We start from the raw sequence: 20,649 nt of genomic DNA, 5'->3' as shown, positions 1-20,649 counted from the left end.
ATGTGATCTAACCTAAGGCCTATCCGCGCACCTTTTAAGCTGTGGCGGCTCAGGGGTGGAGTTATGAAATGTTTCTACTGTACCATTCATCCTAAGATATCATAACGTCATAGAAAAGGTAAGAAAACTTTAGTCCAAAATTCTCCTTTAACACAAGTGTGCATGCATCACCAGTAGAGTGCTTGTAAAATGTATCAAATGGAACCACTTTCAACCTGGCATTCATATTTTGGACATATATTATTTTTTTTAATTATATTTATTATTATTATAGGTGAAAATGTTTCGTTTTTTCAATCCCTTTTTTTCAAAAACCCATCGCCATGTGACACGATGCGACATGATGTGAGCTTGTAGATCTGCTATTTATTTATTTTCTTTTTTACATAAGGATTAAAAGTGCTTAATTCGCATAGTCTACATGTACACATATGATCTAGTGCTGTCCACAATATACAAGGAAAACAAACACTGTGAACAGCAACGCTTTCTACACTTCACTATATGAAGCAACGCCTCAAGGTGCAAAGGAAATTAGGTCATCCAGTTTGAACCAGAGCAGATGCTTGAATATACAGTACAGGGGCCACACACCAGCCTCATACTTTATATGTACAATAACCATTACTGTAGACTACCAACCAGGCAGCAGAGCATTCTCTACCATTTACTTTGAGAATAAATGGTAGAAGAGTTTGGAAAAGAAAGATTTGGTTGACTGTTGTCCAGTGATTGCCAAAGGAAAACCAGTACATGGAATTTGCTGATACTTGTCATCATGCCAAAGTGAAAGACAATACTGCACTTTACATGTTGAATATCAATTGTGTTGGATAATGGATATTATAGAAAATCAATTGAGGAAAAGGAAGGACAGCCAGAGGGAAAAGGGGTGAGGGGTGGAAGGGGGGTGGACTGCACCGGTCAAAGCACAAGAAAACATTATGTAGGTTTTCTTTTGCTCACATGCGTTTTATTTATTTTTCTGCTTTACAAGTAATTGCTAATTTAGACTTCACTGCTCAACAAACTTATTCCTTAGAACTGATCATTTTGTATGGGCCCATATTTGGGCCTGCCTGGTCCCTAGTTCACCAAAACAGATGGTGGAGCTGGTATTACATGTACATCAATATGTCTCAAAATATCTTCTAAAAATATCCCTTAAAGATTAACCGCATTGATTTTCTTTTTCTTAGTTTCCTAGTCAAATAAATTGTGATAACCACATGAACTCTAGTGTCCCTATTCTGGTCCTGCCATAATATACCAACATTCTGCAGAAATAGCAGATCTACAAGCTCCCAACATCCCCTTGCATTGTGATGCGTTGTGAGCTTTATAGACAAGCTATTTCTGGTGAAGAGATTTGATGTAGGCCTAGAGGGACAAAGGGAGGGGACCAAGTATAGACCCCATGGGGGCCCCGGTAAAATCAAGTATATGGTGGTTAATGCAAAACTCCAAGAGATTTGATACAGAATTGAGCCTACTTTTGCTTCTGGTATTATTTGATATACCACCTTTTTTCCCTTTTCTGCTTTTCTTCCTGTTTTATTTGATATACCATTATTTTACCTGGCAATGGCCTAACACAGAGGTTCCTAGGGAATCCCAAACATAAAACCGCTATAATACCGCGCAGTCCTTTTTGTTAATGTTCTCACTCACAATCACGCAGACCCTGTGTGTGTGTGTGTGTGTGTGTGTGTGTGTGTGTGTGTGTGTGTGTGTGTGTGTGTGTGTGTGTGTGTGTGTGTGTGTGTGTGTGTGTGTGTGTGTGTGTGTGTGTGTGTGTGTGTGTGTGTGTGTGTGTGTGTGTGTGTGTGAGAGAGAGAGAGAGAGAGGGGGGGGGGGACAACAACATGAGGACAAAAATACAATAATGTGAGTCAGACTGTGTCCTCAGAGAGGGCGTTTTAATACAGTTTATGGAGTCAGCTCAGCACCTCCCTCATTGACTGTACTTAAATGCTTGGCCAGAGTGGGAGGAGTGGGGGTCAACCTTATCACTGAGAGCTAAGATAGAAACATAGAGTGAGAGAGTGACAGTGCAGAAAAATAGAGCGAAATCTATACGAGCCAAATTAGCCTGCAGGAAGATTAATTTACCATCTTCATCGATGGATACATTCTGGATAATTTATACAGACAATCTAAGTCTCCTGAAAACACTTTTTGTCCTCCAGTTTAAGATGGAGCAGTTTTGCCAAAGGCTACTACTGTAGTTCTCAAGCCTTTGTCTCCCACTGGTGATGTTGAGTCGTGACTCTGCTGCCATCTAGTGGATAACTAAGGTACAAGGGGTTACTTTAATGGTCTTTCTTGTTGATAACTTTAAAGGTAACTAGAAAATGTGCTCCTCGGAGCACAGGTCTCCGCCAGTACTGTTCCTGATTAATCCTTACCTATTTATATTACATATTGTCACGTGTCACTTGACCAATGTTAGCTTGGCTGATGGAAGCTCACTTCAAAAAATATAGATAATTTTTTGAAGTGACACACCTATTTATAGGTTTCTATGTCATCATGCGTCTCGCTAGCCAATCAGAGCATTGGTGACAACAATATTGTCACGTGTCACGCGAAGCTTGACCAATGTTAGCTTGGCTGAGACGGGGACACACACGGAAGGACAAGAACAAAAACATACTCTCCACCTCTGGCGGAGACAAAAAACAAAATAGTTTTTGTCAAAAAGTGAAAGCTCTATATTCCTGTAGTAATCATTGTTGTATAGAGTGTTTGTTCAGTAACAGGGGTCTTCCACTCTTCCTAGAATCCTAGCTCTGGTCCATAGCGTTAGAAGGAGTTCTCCTTCTAACGCTATGAACCAGAGCTAGGGTCTTCCCATCTCTCGATCTCTTTAATAAACAGAAAATACATTTTCAAGTGGGTAGCTAATTTCAGCAAATCAGGTGAATATCCATCGATCAGCTTCATTTTTTTTAAAAATGTTTTAAAATTTGTCCGCTCATTTCTTCCATCACTTTCACTTGAAATACTGTATCCTGTGTGTATGAGTTCTCTCTCCTGGTTGGATGAAATTGGTATCCCAACCTGAAAATGCATTATCTGTTTATTAAAGAGCTGGAGAGACAGGGAGACCGCTGATATTGGACCAACACTAACAATCATTAGAATCATCAGAATGTAGAGCTATTTAACACTCGTTTAAACAAAAATAAAAAGCAAATCACTTACTTACTGCACCTTTAATGTTCAGCATTCTCTTTCCACTGGGACACCGCCTGTTTCGTGCTCCTTTTGTCCGCCTTTTGGCAAATACCGACTGCCAAGCAATCACATGGATGACAGACACCAAACAGCAACATACGATTGCAAATCTTGTCCAGACAAAGGTTCTGATTGAAATATTAAGACAGGGCATCAAACATATTATAATCAGCCTTCCAAAATGCAACCTCACTTATCAACAAGAAATAAGTAAAACGTTATGTAACCACTAAGTGGCAGTGTTTTACCATTAAATGACGCATCTGCACAAATAGCTTGGCATCCATATGAAAATGAATTCAATGTAAGCCTGTAAAATCTTGTAGATCTATTTTAATTGGTTTTCATTTAGTTTATATAATAGATATATGCTTGTATACTTTTATGATAAGGGGAATGAAGATATCATTGTTCATATCATTGGTTTATCTTTCACTGTCTCTAAAATATGTATGTCCATAAAAGTGTTAGCATTTAAAATTGGTATTTAAAAGTATTGCAATTAGTTTTTGGCTAACAATCATCATGCAAGAGAGTAGAGTAAATCCACTTTTATGCAGTGATGTAAAACGTGCTAAAACATTTTACTGAAGTAAAAGTATCAATACTGCAATGTACTTTGTTACTCTGAAAGTCCGGTATTCAAAATGTACTTAAAGTACAAAAGTAAAAGAACTCATTGTGCAGAATGCCCCATTTCACAAGTTCAAACTGTATTAAAAAATCTTTGAAAATAATAATCTACAAGCTCACAATGTGTTGCGCATTGTGAGCTTGTAGATCTGCTATTTTCAAATAGCCGAAATATATAGGGCTGAAGTGGTTAGTGTGTTTTGTAATAATAATCAAAAAGTAACTTGTAATTAGTAACTAAAGTTTTCATATAATTGTAGTGGAGTAAAAGTACAATATTTACAAGGCTACAATATCAGTAAAAGTATTGAAAATTGGAAATACTGAAGAAAGTCAAAACAATACCTAAAAAGTGTACTTATGTACAGTACTTGAGTACATGTACTTAGCTACTTTACACCACTGCTTTTATAAAATACTAGTCAACATTTTGGATTTAAGCCTGTTGCTGGTGGAGTTCCCTGATTGATCTATCTCTTAAAACCTACTCTAGTGAGGCCTTTAATCACGGACTGGAGAGACTGGACTGGTCCAATGAACTCAGCAGTGCACAGGTAGACGAGTCATGGCTTGGCTTCAAAACCAAATTCCTATCAATATTGAATAACATGGCTCATGAGAACCATCAGGGTTAAAGTCCGCTCGGAGCCATGGATGAATTCGAACATACTGACTGCTATGAAAGTCAGAGACAAAAAATTCTCTTAAGTTCATGAACATAAGTCTAAGCTCGCTAAATGCTTCAACAAGGATCTCAAAACCCACCATGTGAAACTCCAAAAACAGTGCAATAAGCTAATTGCGAACGCAGCGGAAGGAGGCGCGCCTCCGCGCAAGTGGAGCTTACTATGAAACCGTGCTTGGGTTGTGTGTGTGTCTGTCTGTCTGTCTGTGTGTCTGTGTTCACCTCTCATTGGCTGCATGCACCCATGTGACTCACGCTCTCATTGCCTGCCTGCCCCTGGGTGACATGACTCACATGCGTGCACTGCCTGTAAGCAGCCACCCGAGTGCGCCAGAGTGCAGGAATTTGGACAATGCTCTGACACACACACACACACACACACACACACACACACACACACACACACACACACTGTCAATGTTCTCTCTCCATCACGGTGAAATAACAGGGATTACAAGACAATATTTTCGAGCTGCGTTCGCTTCCAGCGTTCGCACGTCTTACTTGTAAATAAGGTAACTGCCATGACCAGATCTGCAAAACAAAATCTACCTCGATGATAAAGTTGACGAAAACATAAACAAACCATGTGAGCTTTGGAAGTTACTTAACCAACTAGGCTGCAGTCAGAAACTGAAAACCAGGTTTACAAACATCAACATTAAGTCGGACGACACTCTCATTACAGAGAAGCTGGATGTGGCTGCTTAAACATCTTCTTTACAACCATAGCCACAACACTGGTTAACAAACTGCCTTCTCACTCTGATCGTTTTGGTGTAGAGCACATCCAAGCATTCTACAAAAATCTAGGTGTACGTAAAGATGATTTTAAACTCACATGGTGACAACAGATGAGGTGTTTAAAAAATTGAGCGGCCCTCAACAAAACAAGGCCATTGGCCATGACAATATATTCCCTCCAAATTTCTCAGAGACTCAGCCGCCTCCATTGCTCCAATCATCACCCCATAATAAACCCCTCCATCAAACAGGGACCCGTCCCCCATGATTTAAAAATAGCAAGAGTAGTATACAAATACTGCGGCATGGTCATGCTGGACCTCCAAAAGGCTTTTGACACAGTTAATCACTCTATATTAATTGATAAACTAAAAGCAATCGGTTTTGATAGCATATCAGTGGGCTGGATGCAATCCTATCTGGAGGGGAGAGAACAGGTGGTGGAGGTGAACGGAGTGTAAAATCCCTACTCTCCTTCAAAACTGCTCTAAAAGAGCACTTATAGGTGGCTGCAATTCGAAACTGGCCCCTGTAAAAAGTCAAAGCCTAACCATAAATAATATATTAAGGATTAAATGTAAGTGAAACGTAATGTTTAACTATACCTATGGCAGGGGTCTTCAACGTTTCTGAGGACAAGGACCCCTTAGCTGAGAGAGAGATGAAGCATGGCCCCCTAGGGATGGCGAACCGATAACCGTTAACCGTTAAGAAATCGGCCACCGATTAATACTAACGACTAATCGTAAAAAAAATAAAAAAATAAAAAAGTGTGCCAAAAATGTTTTTAATTGTTTTTTGGCCAAGTCTACACCTGCAACCACACGTAACTTCCACTTTCTTCTTCTTCTTCCTCGTCTTTGTATTGGTGTTGTTTGTGTTGGAGCGCCTCAGTGCGGCTGCAGAGTTCATGTGCAACCTCTTCCAGAGAGAGATAGAGACACTAGAAACTCTGCTGGAGACACAAAACTAACTGTGTAGACTTGGCCCTTTGAAATAAAATGTATTTTGGCACTTAAAAAAATAAAATAAAAAAATGTTGTACACAATTTTTTTCTTAACGGTTAACGATTAATTAATCGGTAAGGCCTAACGGTAACCGGTTAATAAAATGTCTCCATTTGGCCATCCCGGCCCCACTACATAATTGTATAAAATAGTGTTGCAGAATGAACCTTTTCGTATATAGCGCCATAGACTTGTTTGACAGCACTATCATCAGTGTTGCGTAAATTAATTTTTTTCTTAATGTTCTTTTTCTTAATGTTAATGTTGATCTAAACTCAGTGAGTTTGTAGATTCGCTCATTTCGGTGAATGTCCCCCCCCTCCAGAATAGGGATGCTAGGGTTTAAGTGGTTCATGTGAAAAGAGAAAAGAAATGAAAGACAGACAGACAAAGATTTGGCAGCCCCCCTGTAGTAACTTTGAGGACCTCTAGGGGTCCCGGACCCCCTGTTGAAGACCCATGACTTAGGACAACATGCAATGGATTATCCTGAATTGATGGCATTTAATGAACAGAATAATATTTTTAGGAGGTGATTGCAGGTCTGATTCATATAGGGACCTGTCTGTGTATATGTACGTATGTATGCATGCATGCATGCATGCATGTATGTATGTATTGTATGTATGTATGTATGTATGCGTATACATACTCTTTCTTTCTTTCTTTCTTTCTCTCTCTCTCTCTCTCTCTGGACCAGATCTCTGTGGACCTTAATAAGCATCAGAGTGCTAACAAGCTGTTAAAAAATCTCTCCATTCATCTCACACACAGCTCCATCACTCCAGTGTGGCAAAGCACTTCTTGTTGCCTGGAGTTTCTATAGCAAAGTTGTGCCATAGCAACAACTGTAAATACTGAACATGGGTCCTAATGAATCAAAACGAAAGCGTCTATTTAAAACACCTCCTTCTTGATGGAGAAAATGCTACCAGCTGTGATGTCTCCACATGCTTCTCTGTGTGCAGGCCTACAACTAACTTGTCAAACAAATTGCCAGCTTACAGAAAGGTCCTTCAGGTACTTTATTTAATGGGCACAAGCAGCAAAAAAATCACTGCCTGTGGCCACCTGGAGGACCTTTGACTGTAAAATAACCTTTCTAGGCAATGCCCCCTTCAGCTATTAGAATTAGTTTGAGTTGTGCTTGCATTACCTTGAAATTACACTACCCCTAACTTGTACCTGTATATGAAAATATTTCTGTTTCTATGGGCACTCAGTGAGAGAGGATTGGAAAAATTATGTACCTGGTTTGCATGATGCAGAGGACATCTGCAATGGAAATACCATGTAAAGTAAGGAGGTGAATTATGACCACACCTCTAGCCCTCCCTCATTCCCTTTGCACTTATGATCATAGAACTAGATCACTTTAGGTCAGACCAGTAAATCATTAAATCATCATTTAAAAAGACCATAGACAAAACCTCAGCTTACAGTGAACAAATATAATTTATGTTTTTGAAATCTTAATTTTTTTTTATCCACTTGTAGTATAAAGTCAGCAGTCATTGGAAATAATTATTAGCGCATTATTATTCAAATATATATTAATTTAAATGTCAATATGCTCTACTTAGACATGCAATGTACATAGGATTGCTTATAGAAGTAAGTGTTTAACTTACATTGGCCAAGCTGGAATGACACAATATAGTCATGACATGCACCAGTCATTTGAATTCCTGGATGTGGTCAAGGGAACAGATAGACCACAGGTTTTAACTTGTATTTAGATACTTAACTAGCCCTCAGCAGTGCTTCACCTTCAAAGGTCAGTGTATTCAAAATCAAATCATTTTTCCACTTGGTAAATAAAGGCTGATATCACATTTGTTTCTGCCCTTTCATTATAGCTATTTGATAGGCTATATTTTCTGGGTATTATTAAAATTGGAAGTAAAAGTTCAAAGCAGGTTATCTCTTCCCTTTCTGTTTTTCTCTCAGAATCATATCTCCAATCCAAAACTAGTGTTTCAGACTATATTACCATAACACAAACTTAACTCATACTAGTAGGCCTATGGGATTATGTTACCATCACTGGACAGAGGCACATATATAATTGGTAGACTAAGTATGTGGTGGGCCTACCATGTTACAGTATAAGCCACACTTTACAGTCGTGTAAAGTAACTGAGTACATTTACTCAAGTTACAATTTTGAGGTATTTTGACTTTACTGGAGTATTTCCAGGAAAATATTGTAGCTACTTTTACTCCACTACAATTATTTGAAAACTTGTGTTACTAGTTACTTTGTAGATTTAGATAATTATTACAAAACATACATTAACCACTTCAGCCCTATATACAATGCCTTGCGATGCGACACAAACACTTGTAAATGGGACATTCTGCATGATGAGTACTTTCTACTTTTGGTACTTTAAAAGCATTTTGATACCAATACTTTTGTACTTTTACTCAAGTACATTTTTAATTCCGGACTTTTTACTTAGCCAAGTATTTCTACATTGCAGTATTGATACTTTAACTTAAGTAAAATAAAAATGTGTACATTTTCCACCACTGCGCACTTGTATAACTAACTAACTTACTAACTAAACATCTAATACATAAATAAATGTAAAACGTTTGAACTGAAGACTTGCGTTACCGCGCAGGCGCAGTTAACAGGTATGCGTGAAGAACAGAACAGGAAATGATCTATCTCTTCAACACTGGCCCAAAAAAACCCCCTCTAGAGTCGAGTTCACCAGCACAGCTCTTTTCTACTAATGGAGACACTGTCCATCTCAGTGTCCTTGTGAAGTTGTGGTGGGCGATCGATCCAAAGCACTTGACCGTCAGAACCTGTGTGAAGATACCAACTCGGATACGAAGAATTAAGGGTCGAATTTTTGTCGCAGAGTAAAAAAAAAAAAAGTGACTCGCGGAACAAACGACGAGGTTTGGGCGTGTTTGAGTGTAGTGTGTGTAGACCGTGCTGCCTCCTCCCGTCCTCCTCCATGCTAGCAGCCCGGTAGTACTAGTGTTTGCACGTAGTTGCACTGTGTGTGTGGAGAACTTTATACACATCATCTGTAATTTAGTTTTGTTCCGTTTTTTTTACGTCGCGATTTGGGTCTTCTTGAGCTAAAAGAAGATGGGGTGCACGCTGAGCACGGACGACAAGGCTGCACAGGAGCGCAGCAAGATGATCGACAGGAATCTACGGGACGATGGAGAAAAGGCTGCCCGGGAGGTGAAGCTGCTGCTCCTGGGTGAGATGGATGTGATGAGGGTCGGGATGGATGGGGGGCCCGGTCTATTTGCTGGAACCGTTGGAGCCGTTGGAGCAGTGTTGCCATGTCGGCTTATTATAAGCGACTTTGGGCTTCTTTTTCTGTAAAGTTGCTTCTAAAAAATAATGGGTGGTTGCGTTTTTTTTCTTCTAACGTGTACTTGCTCTACATTTTGTAAATATTTTATAAACCAGTGGTTCTCAAATATTTTCATAAATGATTTGTGCCGCCCAGGGAGCATTTGTGTTAAAATGTTTCTGAAGAATATTCCAATTTCCAAATATTCGACATTTTATTTATTTCAAGAGTTTTTGAAAATAGCCAATGCATAGCTGATTTAAAGTGCTCAAGTCATGTGGCCTATTAGTTGCTTCTTTTTGGGCTTGTTTTCCTAGACCTGGTCTGCTTATTTCTCTCACTACATATGGCAACACTGCGTTGGGAGCTAACTAACGTTAGCTAACTGACCAACGGTTCCAGCAAATGGACCGCTTTACTAAACATTTGTCAATGTGATGAGGGTGTCAGGCCTGAGACCGTGTCAATTTTAACATCCCGCTAATACATAAAGCTTTATGTCCAACAGGTTGGAGAGACCTTTATGGATTGATTATTGGAATGGGTGGTGGTTCAATGAAAAGTTGTGGCGCTGGTCTCCAGTCTTTAGTCACAAGCAGTTTTATTCTCGCCCTCAAACTATTTAATCCTTATGAACTATTTAGTTGGTAGTACATCAACCATTGTAGTACCAACTAATGGATGTCTCAAATTAACCACCCAGGAAGACGATTTGACGGCAGTTTTAGTAATGTTTTTCGGTTTGTATGTTAGCCTTAGCGCTGCCACAGGGAAGCAAGTATGGCCCCAATCAATGATACAGACGTCAACAAATGGGTAGCTACTTAACTAGCCGCTCACCTAAAATAAATAAAGTGGGGGCATGTTTTAATTCTCTTTTTGTCTAGGCTAGGTGGTTGACTCAGTTCTGAGAGACGACAGATAAATGTCATTTTTTTTGCTGTAGGCTATTTGCCTTATTTTGGGGCTGCATAGGTTTGTAGTTGGTTTTGCCATTGGTAATGTTTGCAAACATTGAAGTCAAAAATACCTATATTTTGATGTTCCATCTACAAATAAAACTATTTTAAGAATGTATGTGAATGTAACCCTAGGGTTGACCTTTTAAGTCCTAACCCTACTTTTTAAAATGCTCTAATCTGAAACGTATCTGCAAAATACACTGAACTTACCAGGTGATGGGAGACTACTTTGGCTAAATTGAAGCCTGGATTCGTACATACAGATCTACAAACCCTGTAGAATAAATGAATACTGTCATAATGTGACTGGGAGTGCTGCAATCCAATGTGTTTATATGAAACAGCAGTGTTTTTGATCCTGTTTTATAGCCCGGAATGGTATTTTGTCTTTTCACAGGTCGGTGAGCATTCTGAGAAACAGTTGACACCTATTTCTTGGGATTTGTTTTGTTTTTATTTCTTTGACTCATCGTTAGATTGATGCCGTCTGCTGGTATCTCATCTGGGCAAGGCGTTGCATGGCAACCTGTGCAGCCTTACTTAACGTTACGAGCAATGTTGCCAACTACATACACAGAACACACACAGCCAGGGCAGTGATTTAACCAAACAAACTGGCTGTCTGTTTTGGGCGTGTACTAATCTCACGTCATTCAACTCAGCGAGACCTGTTGCAGGAGCAGGCCACATCTTTCTGGCATGACCTTGTCTCAGTTGGCTCCAGCACTGACATTCTGACCCTGTTGTACCAGTCTGTTATGGACATGTGGCCACACTGGTGAACAATGTGTGCTGCTGTCCCAGCAGTCAGTCTCTGGGTGTATATGCGTCATTTGAGATGGGCCTTATTTGAATTTTCATAGTTGTTGTTTTTTCTCTCCCACAAGCACCTGCACAGAGCAAGTATTTTTGCCATATCCATAGCTGAAGAAGGTAAAATGAAATTAGTCTCAGGTGGGGATATTATGCCTGTGAATGCTTATAAATTTCTAATAAATATCAAGATAATGTGCTAGTTTTTGCTTGTCTGTGTGAGAGACACTGCTTAGCTGCATGTGCTTATTGCAGTGTCGGCCCTGCCACAGATTCAGCAGGGGTTGTCTGCATTAATGCAGTAATCCACAGATGACATTTATCTTCATATGGATATTTTGAGTGGGAGTGTCGCCAAAGATTAAGGTGTACTGCACACATGCTACAAAAAGATATCTGCTCTTTTAGATACGATTAACCTAAATAAAAGAAGAGAAAGCGACAATGTTCATTGTCCTCCAGAGAGGTGTCTGTCCCATAATATGGATTTTCCTGAAAGAAAGGTTTCAATCATATGGTCTGAGGAAAATGTGCAGGCTTACTAGGGCCACAGCTCTGCTGACAAACTTGAACATCAATCAGCCCCCCCCCCCCCCCCCCCCATTCACACATGCACACACTTTGTTTCATCCCTCCGTCATTGGCACCCGTTTGGCTCTTCTATCTCAACAGCTCCTTGAGGTGCAAGTATAGATTCTTTTCAAATGAAATGTACATTAGATATGAGGTCTGCAATGACATTAGCTGTGCGTCTGTGGTGCACGCCTCTGTTTTGTCATTTGGGATTGTGAATTGGCAAACAGTTCTGTCACTGGGGATGCAGAGGTCCCAGTGTTGGGAAGGTAATTAAAATGTTGTGTGCTCAGGTGAAAACACTGCTGTCTCAGAGGAAGCTGGAGCAGTATGTGGTAGACTGGGTAGTGGGTACCATAGCAGTACTTTCTGGATAATATAGACATGATGAATGCTGTGTGTAGATCTGTACAAGATAAATCTTACAATTGTTGGCTAGCCTAGTAAAGCTACTAGCACTCATATTTAATATTCTGCAATACGGATCTCACAGAAATCACACTGTCTTTGTGAGATGCATTTGACAATTCTGAGCTGAGCCAGTTAGTGTGGGTTAGTAGCCTGCTTAAGCTGTATATAATCTCATTGACAGGAGGATCCAGTTGATTAATCCTGTCGCGCTAAGACTAAGCTAATTTTGCCGTTACCGTTAGGCAGCTACCTATGCTGCCTTCATTGATAACCTAGCATCAAATCTAATATGCAGTGGATTAAAACATTCATAATATTAACTAGTCCATACCCATCATTTTCACCCACCATCCATCTGGGCTATGGGACTGCAACCACGACTGCAGATCACATACTCTGAAAAAAAGCATGAATAAACTGCCTTAATTGGGGAAAAGTGCTTTAGTTCTCTGCAGGTCAGCAATGATTATAATCATCATTGCTTCAGGGTGAAGGTAGCTTGACCTAAACCCAGGTCACTATTTTAGCACTTCACTACGAGTATTCCCGTGGGTGCAGATCTCATGGTGCATCTGGCAATAAGTGGCAGCGTTGTTATAGGCAGCAGAAGCTAGGCAGCTTTACAGACTATGGTCACACATGCCCGACTGAAGGTGAGTAGCCATTTGCCAATACATGCAACTGCATCAAACCGTTGCGCCGTCAACGGCACGTGATGGGTCAACGAGTCACAACTTGCTTCACCCCTTCACTCACATACTGTAGACTTAGGACTAGAAGTGAACGGGAATTGTCTGTTTCAGTCGTGCATGTGTGACCGTACCTGTGGTCAGATGAATGGTGCTACCACAGGGAGAAGAGCTGCTGCAGATATACTCCATGTAGATGGTGTAATGCTGAATTGACCAGGTTTTATAGAGCATGAGGATATTCTGAGCGTAAAGGATTCTGATGGCAAGCTATCCCAATTTAACTGAACCAGAGCCTAATCTTCAAGACCCACAAATGGCAACAATAATTATTACCATGCCAGGGCGGTAGGATACACTGCAGCAGACACCATTCACCTAACCCCAATTAATTGACACGCAATAAACTTGCCCAGCACAATCCCCCTCCCTTCTTACTTTGACTTTATCCCCCACTCAATGGACCACTTTCTTTGACTGCCTTCCCTGGGCTGGTGAAAGAACAACAAAACACTTAGAGTGAAGGGGTTATTATTTTCTTATATTGATTTTCAGTGATTGGTTGGTAGCTTTTTGTCGATGTGATTGTGCATTGCTGGTTCTAAGAGATTATACTGATGAATAAGTTATGTTGATACTGCATCTTATGTGTGTATGACAAAAGAGCTTTTAAATGATTAATTATAGTTGAATATACCATCAATTATTTTCTTTATCATAAAATGTTGTCAATCAGTGTAATTTTCCTGCTTAAGTGGGATCAATATCGTGCATCCCTAGTAGATGGATTAATGTTACTTAAAGTACTATGTAGTCTTAAAAGGTGGAATACCGTCTCGTCATTAACATTTGTCTCTGTGTTCCATCTCCCTTTTGTTTTAAGGTGCTGGAGAATCTGGGAAGAGTACTATTGTTAAACAGATGAAGTAAGTTTAGTGTCTTTTTCTAACTTGTGGTTAATTATACCATATTCCCTGGCAGATGTACGTTAAAAATTGTGTTATGACACCTCACACAAACATCCCCAGTCAATTATTTTAATCACTGTTAAATCATTGCTCATGATATATTAAACTGCAACCATAACATCAATAACTAGAAAAAGTGCTCCTCGGAGCACAGGTCTCCGCCAGGTCAGGTACGTTATTGTGGCCTCCTGGTGGCGCTATAATAGGCCAATGTGAAAAGGGTGCCATTTATTCTTAGGTCTTTCACGGCAATCAGACACTGCATTCATGATTTGAGGCATTTTGTTCCAAAAATGTGTTTTTTTAAATTAGACTGCTGGTGGCGCTATAACAGGCCAATGTGAAAAGGGTGGCATTTCTTCCTCGGCCTAGTGGGAATGTGCGTGTCAAAATTCACGGAAATCGCAAGCTGCGTGCATAGTTTGAGGCTTTTTGTTCAAAACGGACCAATCCTGCAAACTTTAGAAGCCAACCATAGGCAATGAGGATGGAATATGGGAAGTCTGACAGATTTGTGTTGATCACATGACTATAGAGATGCTGTGTACCGATTTGCATGACGTTTGGATAAAATCTGTAGGAGTAATGTTAAAAAAAAGGGTTTTGCACAAATCGGCCTCCTGGTGGCGCTATAACAAGCCCATGTGAAAAAATTGGGGCAGAGGTTCTGAATTGGCATCCAGGGAGTGTGTGTGCACAGTTTCGGAGCGACCGGGCCAACGGTGCCAGAGATTAGCTGGTAACACACAGACAGGACACACAGACGGACGGACAGGGGCGAAAACATACTCTCTCGCCATGCCTTTCGGCCTGGCGGAGACAATAAAACATAGCAGCCATTTGTTTGACTAGAAAGGAGTTAGCTAGACTTTTTGGGGGTATTTTTGCTATTAATATTTTCAATAATGAAAGTGAAAACATAGTAACACAGGCTCTACCTTTCTTCTTGGTATGTGGCCATGGTATAAGCACAAAAATATACTCCTCGTGAAGTTCATCACCTCTGCCTAGTTGTTTATTATATTTTCCCATGTCAAGACAACATTGTTCATTATTGCGTGCCGTACATATTGCACTTTTTCTATTTGATACTGACAAACTGATAAATAACACAGAATACACACTTATCACAATACTTTTACTGTCTTTATAAACTGATGATGGAACTAATGGAATCAGCTGCTTATGGTGCTTCTTTCATCCCATCTTGTCAGGATCATTCATGAAGCTGGCTACTCAGAGGAGGAGTGTAAGCAGTACAAGGCTGTGGTCTACAGCAACACCATCCAGTCCATTATTGCCATCATCAGAGCCATGGGACGCCTCAAGATCGACTTTTCTGATGCAGCTAGGGCGGTGAGTGAAGAAAGTTGACATTTTACACAGATCTTGGTACATATCAAGCATCAATAACTTTATAGGGTATTCTTCTACGCATGAGCATGGAAAACAATATTCTAATTCCATAGTAATAGTGATAAGCCTTTATTTAATACACTGAATTTATATAGCTCCTTTCATAACTAGAATGAAGCTCAGAGTGCTTTATAATATTGAGAATATGCAAATGCAATACAATTCATTCAAAGTACAACCTATTATGAGCAGGACTTTGATTTACCGCAGACACCAATTGAATGTAAATGTATTGCCACAACTTGTGATGCAAGTCCTTGCATCATCTTCACTAAATGATTCAGATCAGGTGGATTGATGTGTATGCTTGGTTTGGCTCTTTTTCATTGCATTCAACCTACGCAAATAGCTTAGTTTTCCACTGCAGATTTGATCCCCTCTGTGTAGCTGGTGATCACAGTGACATCTGGCCCTCTGCATAGGAGAGTGCTAAACTATGATACATTTCACGCCAATGCTCTCTGGAAACTATCTCTATACAGTTTAACAAAAAAACAGTGTCTGATAACATTTCTGGCAAGAAATAGGCCATGCAGTTGCTCAATATTAATTAATTTTCCATTCAGGAGATTCCATGCAGTATAGGGGAGCCTGTTGTGTGACGATTCTCAGACCAGTCGGTAGTCGGCAGTGTTTTCACATTAGGGCTGCACAATGTACAGTACCGAAAATGTATTGTCATCGCAAATTAATATTAACATGCACAATATACTTATTGCAAATTATTTACGGGTTTTATTCATTTCAACTATCTAGGTATAAAGCATGTTTTTTTTTGTTGATTAGTCATAGTGTCTTAGCAATTTTCAACAATTTTTTTCCTAGTCTTCCTAATATCCAGCACCTTTTGGTATCTCCAGAGCTCACTTGGAACCTTGATGGAGGTGATACCAAAAAGTACCCTTTGCTTTTACCTGTAGGAAAACCGAGTTGGTTTTATGCAATGGAAAAGTACCATTTGTGAGATTTTGGTAAGAAAGAGTGTTCACTGGAGATGACCTGTCATCCTCAGGATGATGCCCGTCAGCTGTTTGTGCTGGCCGGCTCGGCAGAGGAGGGCTTCATGACAAGCGAGCTGGCCGGGGTCATCCAGCGCCTTTGGAAGGACGGAGGGGTGCAGGCCTGCTTCAGTCGCTCCCGAGAGTACCAGCTCAATGACTCTGCTGCATAGTGAGTCACACAAACTTTAGCTTGTACCAGGAATTAGTGCTGGGCCATTTGGTTCTCAAATCACAGATCACTCCTGACTGTGTTGCTACCCCTTTAAATTGTTTAATTTTGAAGTATCATTTAATTTAATAAAGATATAAGTATAACATGGAGGACATTTAAGTCTTACATTTCTTTACAAGAACCTTAGTAAAGATGCCTAACATATTGCCTTTCATCTTTTTCCCTTTTCCATGGCATTTTGCTGCTCTGGCCATCCCTTCCTTCCATTTACCTTTCTTTCCCCAAAGTTATCTGAACGACTTGGATCGGATAGCCAATGGGGCCTATGTGCCCACCCAACAGGATGTGCTCAGAACCAGGGTGAAGACTACTGGCATCGTGGAGACACATTTCACCTTTAAGGACCTGCATTTCAAGTGAGTACTGCTGCTGTAGTGACCAGACCTGGGCTTTTATGCACTGCAAACCTGTTTATCTCAAACATGAAATGATTTCTAAAAACTGTATCTAAATTAAGACACCCATAACTCGGACGACTTTAGTTCGCTGTGTGTGTCGCCAAGAATCCGAGGCCCATATATAAGCCTATATGGAATTCCGGTTGTCAGGAACTGCCGGGCCGACCGATACACGCATACATGGGCATATACTGATGATATCCGGGATCTCCATATATGGGCATAATAGGGACAAGGACAGACAGATGGAGATATCCACATATGGGCATAAAAGGGACAGAAACATATATCCATATATGGGCATTCAAGGAACTTGTACAGACATATGGGTACAACGGTAGGCCGTTTCCCAACGGGCCTAGTCTAGTATTTCAAATAACTCCTAAGGGTCAAGTTTGGACAGGTCACATTTTAGTGGAGGGCTGGTAATATGCAGTTTCAGGAGGTTTTGAGGTATGAGAGGGTGGCTGAACATTTGGTATGCGTGTCTTTCCACAATAACTATCTAAATCTGTAAAAAATAAAGAATGCTATATTTTTTTGTAGGATGTTTGATGTTGGTGGACAGAGATCTGAGAGGAAGAAGTGGATCCACTGTTTCGAGGGTGTCACCGCCATCATCTTCTGCGTGGCTCTAAGTGACTACGACCTGGTGCTGGCTGAGGATGAGGAGATGGTGTGTCAAGTCCCTTCCTTGCATGTCCTCATTGGTTTTTCTCTCCGTGTCAGGGTGCTGAATGCCACTTTGTGTCAATTCCATGCTCATTCGCCATAATGTCTTCCTCTCTGTCAGAACCGAATGCACGAGAGCATGAAACTCTTTGACTCCATCTGCAACAACAAGTGGTTCACCGAGACCTCCATCATCCTCTTCCTCAACAAGAAAGACCTGTTTGAAGAGAAGATCAAGAAGAGTCCACTCACTATCTGCTTCCCAGAGTATGCAGGTGGGTGGAAGACTTTTATTAAAGGTGCACTTGTATGTAGGTGTAGTAGTTATATAAGCTATGCAAATGTCAGTCCATGAGCCCCAGACAAGTGTGTTTTCAGTTGTTGTTAAGCAACACCCGAGATGCAGATGCATAGCATTTCCATCACCTGCTTGTCTTTGTTTCTCATGCCCTTGTCATTACTTCTCCCCTCCCATCGCTCCCCGTCAGGCTCTAACACATATGAGGAAGCAGCGGCCTACATCCAATGTCAATTCGAGGACCTGAACAAGAGGAAGGACACCAAGGAGATCTACACCCACTTCACTTGCGCCACCGACACCAAGAACGTGCAGTTTGTGTTTGACGCCGTCACTGACGTCATCATCAAGAACAACCTGAAAGACTGTGGCCTCTTTTAGGGTAAGACGGCCTGTTTAAAGGACAATGCCAGCATCATTTTTGTCATAGTTTTTTCACAGCTTCAACCATACAGTATTTTGTACATAATCAACCATTTTTCCATCAATGGCCTTTTATTTTTTTCTTCTAAAAATCATTGTGATGGTAATTCATGGACATTTGAATTTAGTTCTGAAATCAATCTCCAGCGACTATTTTCAGCTAGACTAGCTTGAATTAACTGATCTAAAGCAAGTTTCAAACCTCTGATCCCACCTCTCCCCCAATTTCTAATCATGATTTTGTAATTTCCTTTCTTTCCACTCAGGCACTTTGGTGGGCAGCTTGCTGTGACTTTTTCCAAGGGAATTCTGTGACCAGAGGGAGATCATCATGGACACTGTTGAGAATGTCACTTTTAACTTCTTATTAACTTATGTGGATCTCTAAAGCCCGAGTTATATGTTGCAAACGGGTATTGCGCCCTGAAAATAGCCGATATACAAGCTCACAGTGCGGACGTGTTGTGAGCTTGTATATAAGCTATTTTGGTACGTGACACCCGCACGCAATGAAGTATAAATCGGGTATAATGGTTTTAAGATGCTGTGTAGGAAAACAAAATGTGTAAAATATTTGTACAACTGTCACTATGGCTGGGGATTTTTCACTGTTTTTAAAAACATTTTTGTTTCACTGTTTTTAAAAACATTTTTTTGTTTCACCAGTTATTTTATTTTTGCTTTTTTTTATATATATATATATATGAAAAGGGGGGCGTTGGATGCATTTTTCTGCCTTTTTCTTTTTGAAAGAGATGGACCATCTTTTGTTTTGTTTGTAGGTACTTGTGCCTTGCATGCCTTAGTTGCAGTGTCTCATTTTCTGTTGTCCCAGCTATAAGGTCTACTGTAGATGTTCTCAATAAACCTACCCCCAGCGCCAAGTCCATAGAAATTTCCATGTTAAAGTCAACATACCAGATTTCATTTTTTTTGCCTCTGTGGACGAATCAAGCAAGACCAAGTGGATCACTATAGACCAACTCACTCTGATGCCTGATGGATACTTGGTTGCACATAGTTTCGGCCACCGAAAATAGCCAATCTACAAGCTTGCAACGCGTCGCACCGTGAAGCGTTGTGAGCTTCTAGGTGTGTAACTTAATATATCCCAGGCTTGATATTCTCTGAAGGTTACCTGTGTTCAAGCCTTTCAGGATGTGTGGCTGTGTGTATGTGCTTTGGGTGAGTGCCTTGACATGGGTGTGGCCTGTGAGAGTGTTTGGCATGTATGTAATGTATGTGTGTATATGTCAGTGTAGACAATATAAATCAAAGGGACTCTACTCTCTACATTTCTTTTTAATGTGACCAAAAAGGCTGTTCTCTCTCATATTACTGTGTGCATGTTGGTGTTTTTATTGACCAACAACATTGCTATTCCAAATTATGACCTAAGAGAAGCTTTTAAAATTATAATGAGGATGATGGTTATAGTGTTGTTGCAGAGATTAGGACCACATATCTCGGTACAGTGCATAGATCAATGGGTGATTGGTGTTGACATGCACTGTTATGTTTGTTTTTTGATGGTTTCAGGTTACATATGCCCCCCCCCCCCTCCAAAAAAGCCCCAGCCTTACGTTTCCTTTGGATGGGGACGGTGAAGGACTAATTTCCATTATTTTGCTAATAAAAGCTGCTATGGTAAAGCCATGGCATCCTTTACAAAAAATGTTTCTGGTGTCTTTTGTTTTATTATGCAAAAGTGTATTACTATTATGCAAGAAACTGATAATAACACAATTATAGTAAATCATCAGTTATGATCATTTTGCCAGCCTATAACTCATCTGATGACATCTATACATGTCTTTCTCATATTGTTTGGTGTTTTATAAATTAAGCAGAGAAAAATGTATATGAGGGCAAGGAAGTAACTAGAAACTTGGTTACCTGCAATGTGCAAATCTAAATACTTTACCTCCCCCTACTGGATACAAAAATGTATTGCAAATATTGAACATGAAGCCCTCGGCTGTAAATGTGTTTATAATAATGATTAACATAAATATTCCCATACAGCATGTTGTATTGATTTGAACTTGAGTGAAAAGGTGATTTTCTGCTATCCAGACAATTGGATTTGTCCACTGATCAATACACATTAAATTATATGGAAATGGGTAGGGCATCTGTTTTTGTCTCATCCTT

The 20,649-nt window shown here is 40.2% G+C and overlaps 1 protein-coding gene across 1 annotated transcript; it reads left to right on the top strand.

Moving 5' to 3' along the window:
• The first annotated feature begins 8,969 nt into the window (after nt 1–8,969).
• On the top strand, nt 8,970–20,164 carry LOC308091873 (guanine nucleotide-binding protein G(i) subunit alpha-1). Its single transcript, XM_080437614.1, has 9 exons — nt 8,970–9,540; nt 13,971–14,013; nt 15,270–15,411; nt 16,484–16,641; nt 16,932–17,060; nt 17,649–17,778; nt 17,896–18,049; nt 18,263–18,454; nt 18,762–20,164. Exons 1-8 carry the CDS (start codon nt 9,423–9,425, stop codon nt 18,451–18,453), a joined length of 1,065 nt encoding a protein of 354 aa, XP_080293740.1. The 5' UTR covers nt 8,970–9,422; the 3' UTR covers nt 18,454; nt 18,762–20,164.
• Nucleotides 20,165–20,649: the final 485 nt, after the last annotated feature.

The sequence above is a fragment of the Gymnoscopelus braueri genome, assembly GCF_963280865.1.
Source record: "Gymnoscopelus braueri genome assembly, chromosome: 9".
Classification (NCBI taxonomy): Eukaryota; Metazoa; Chordata; class Actinopteri; order Myctophiformes; family Myctophidae; genus Gymnoscopelus; species Gymnoscopelus braueri.
The sequence above is the reverse complement of the archived record's forward strand: the minus strand, read 5'-3'. Positions and strand labels throughout refer to the sequence as shown.

What these genes read in the sequence shown, in the direction of transcription:
- LOC308091873 (XM_080437614.1), top strand. Translation starts at nt 9,423, where the DNA reads ATGGGGTGCACGCTGAGCACGGACGACAAGGCTGCACAGGAGCGCAGC. An exon ending in GGTGAAGCTGCTGCTCCTGG is followed by an intron (nt 9,541 to 13,970) that starts GTGAGATGGATG and finishes TTTTGTTTTAAG; the next exon opens with GTGCTGGAGAATCTGGGAAG. An exon ending in TTTAAGGACCTGCATTTCAA is followed by an intron (nt 17,061 to 17,648) that starts GTGAGTACTGCT and finishes ATTTTTTTGTAG; the next exon opens with GATGTTTGATGTTGGTGGAC.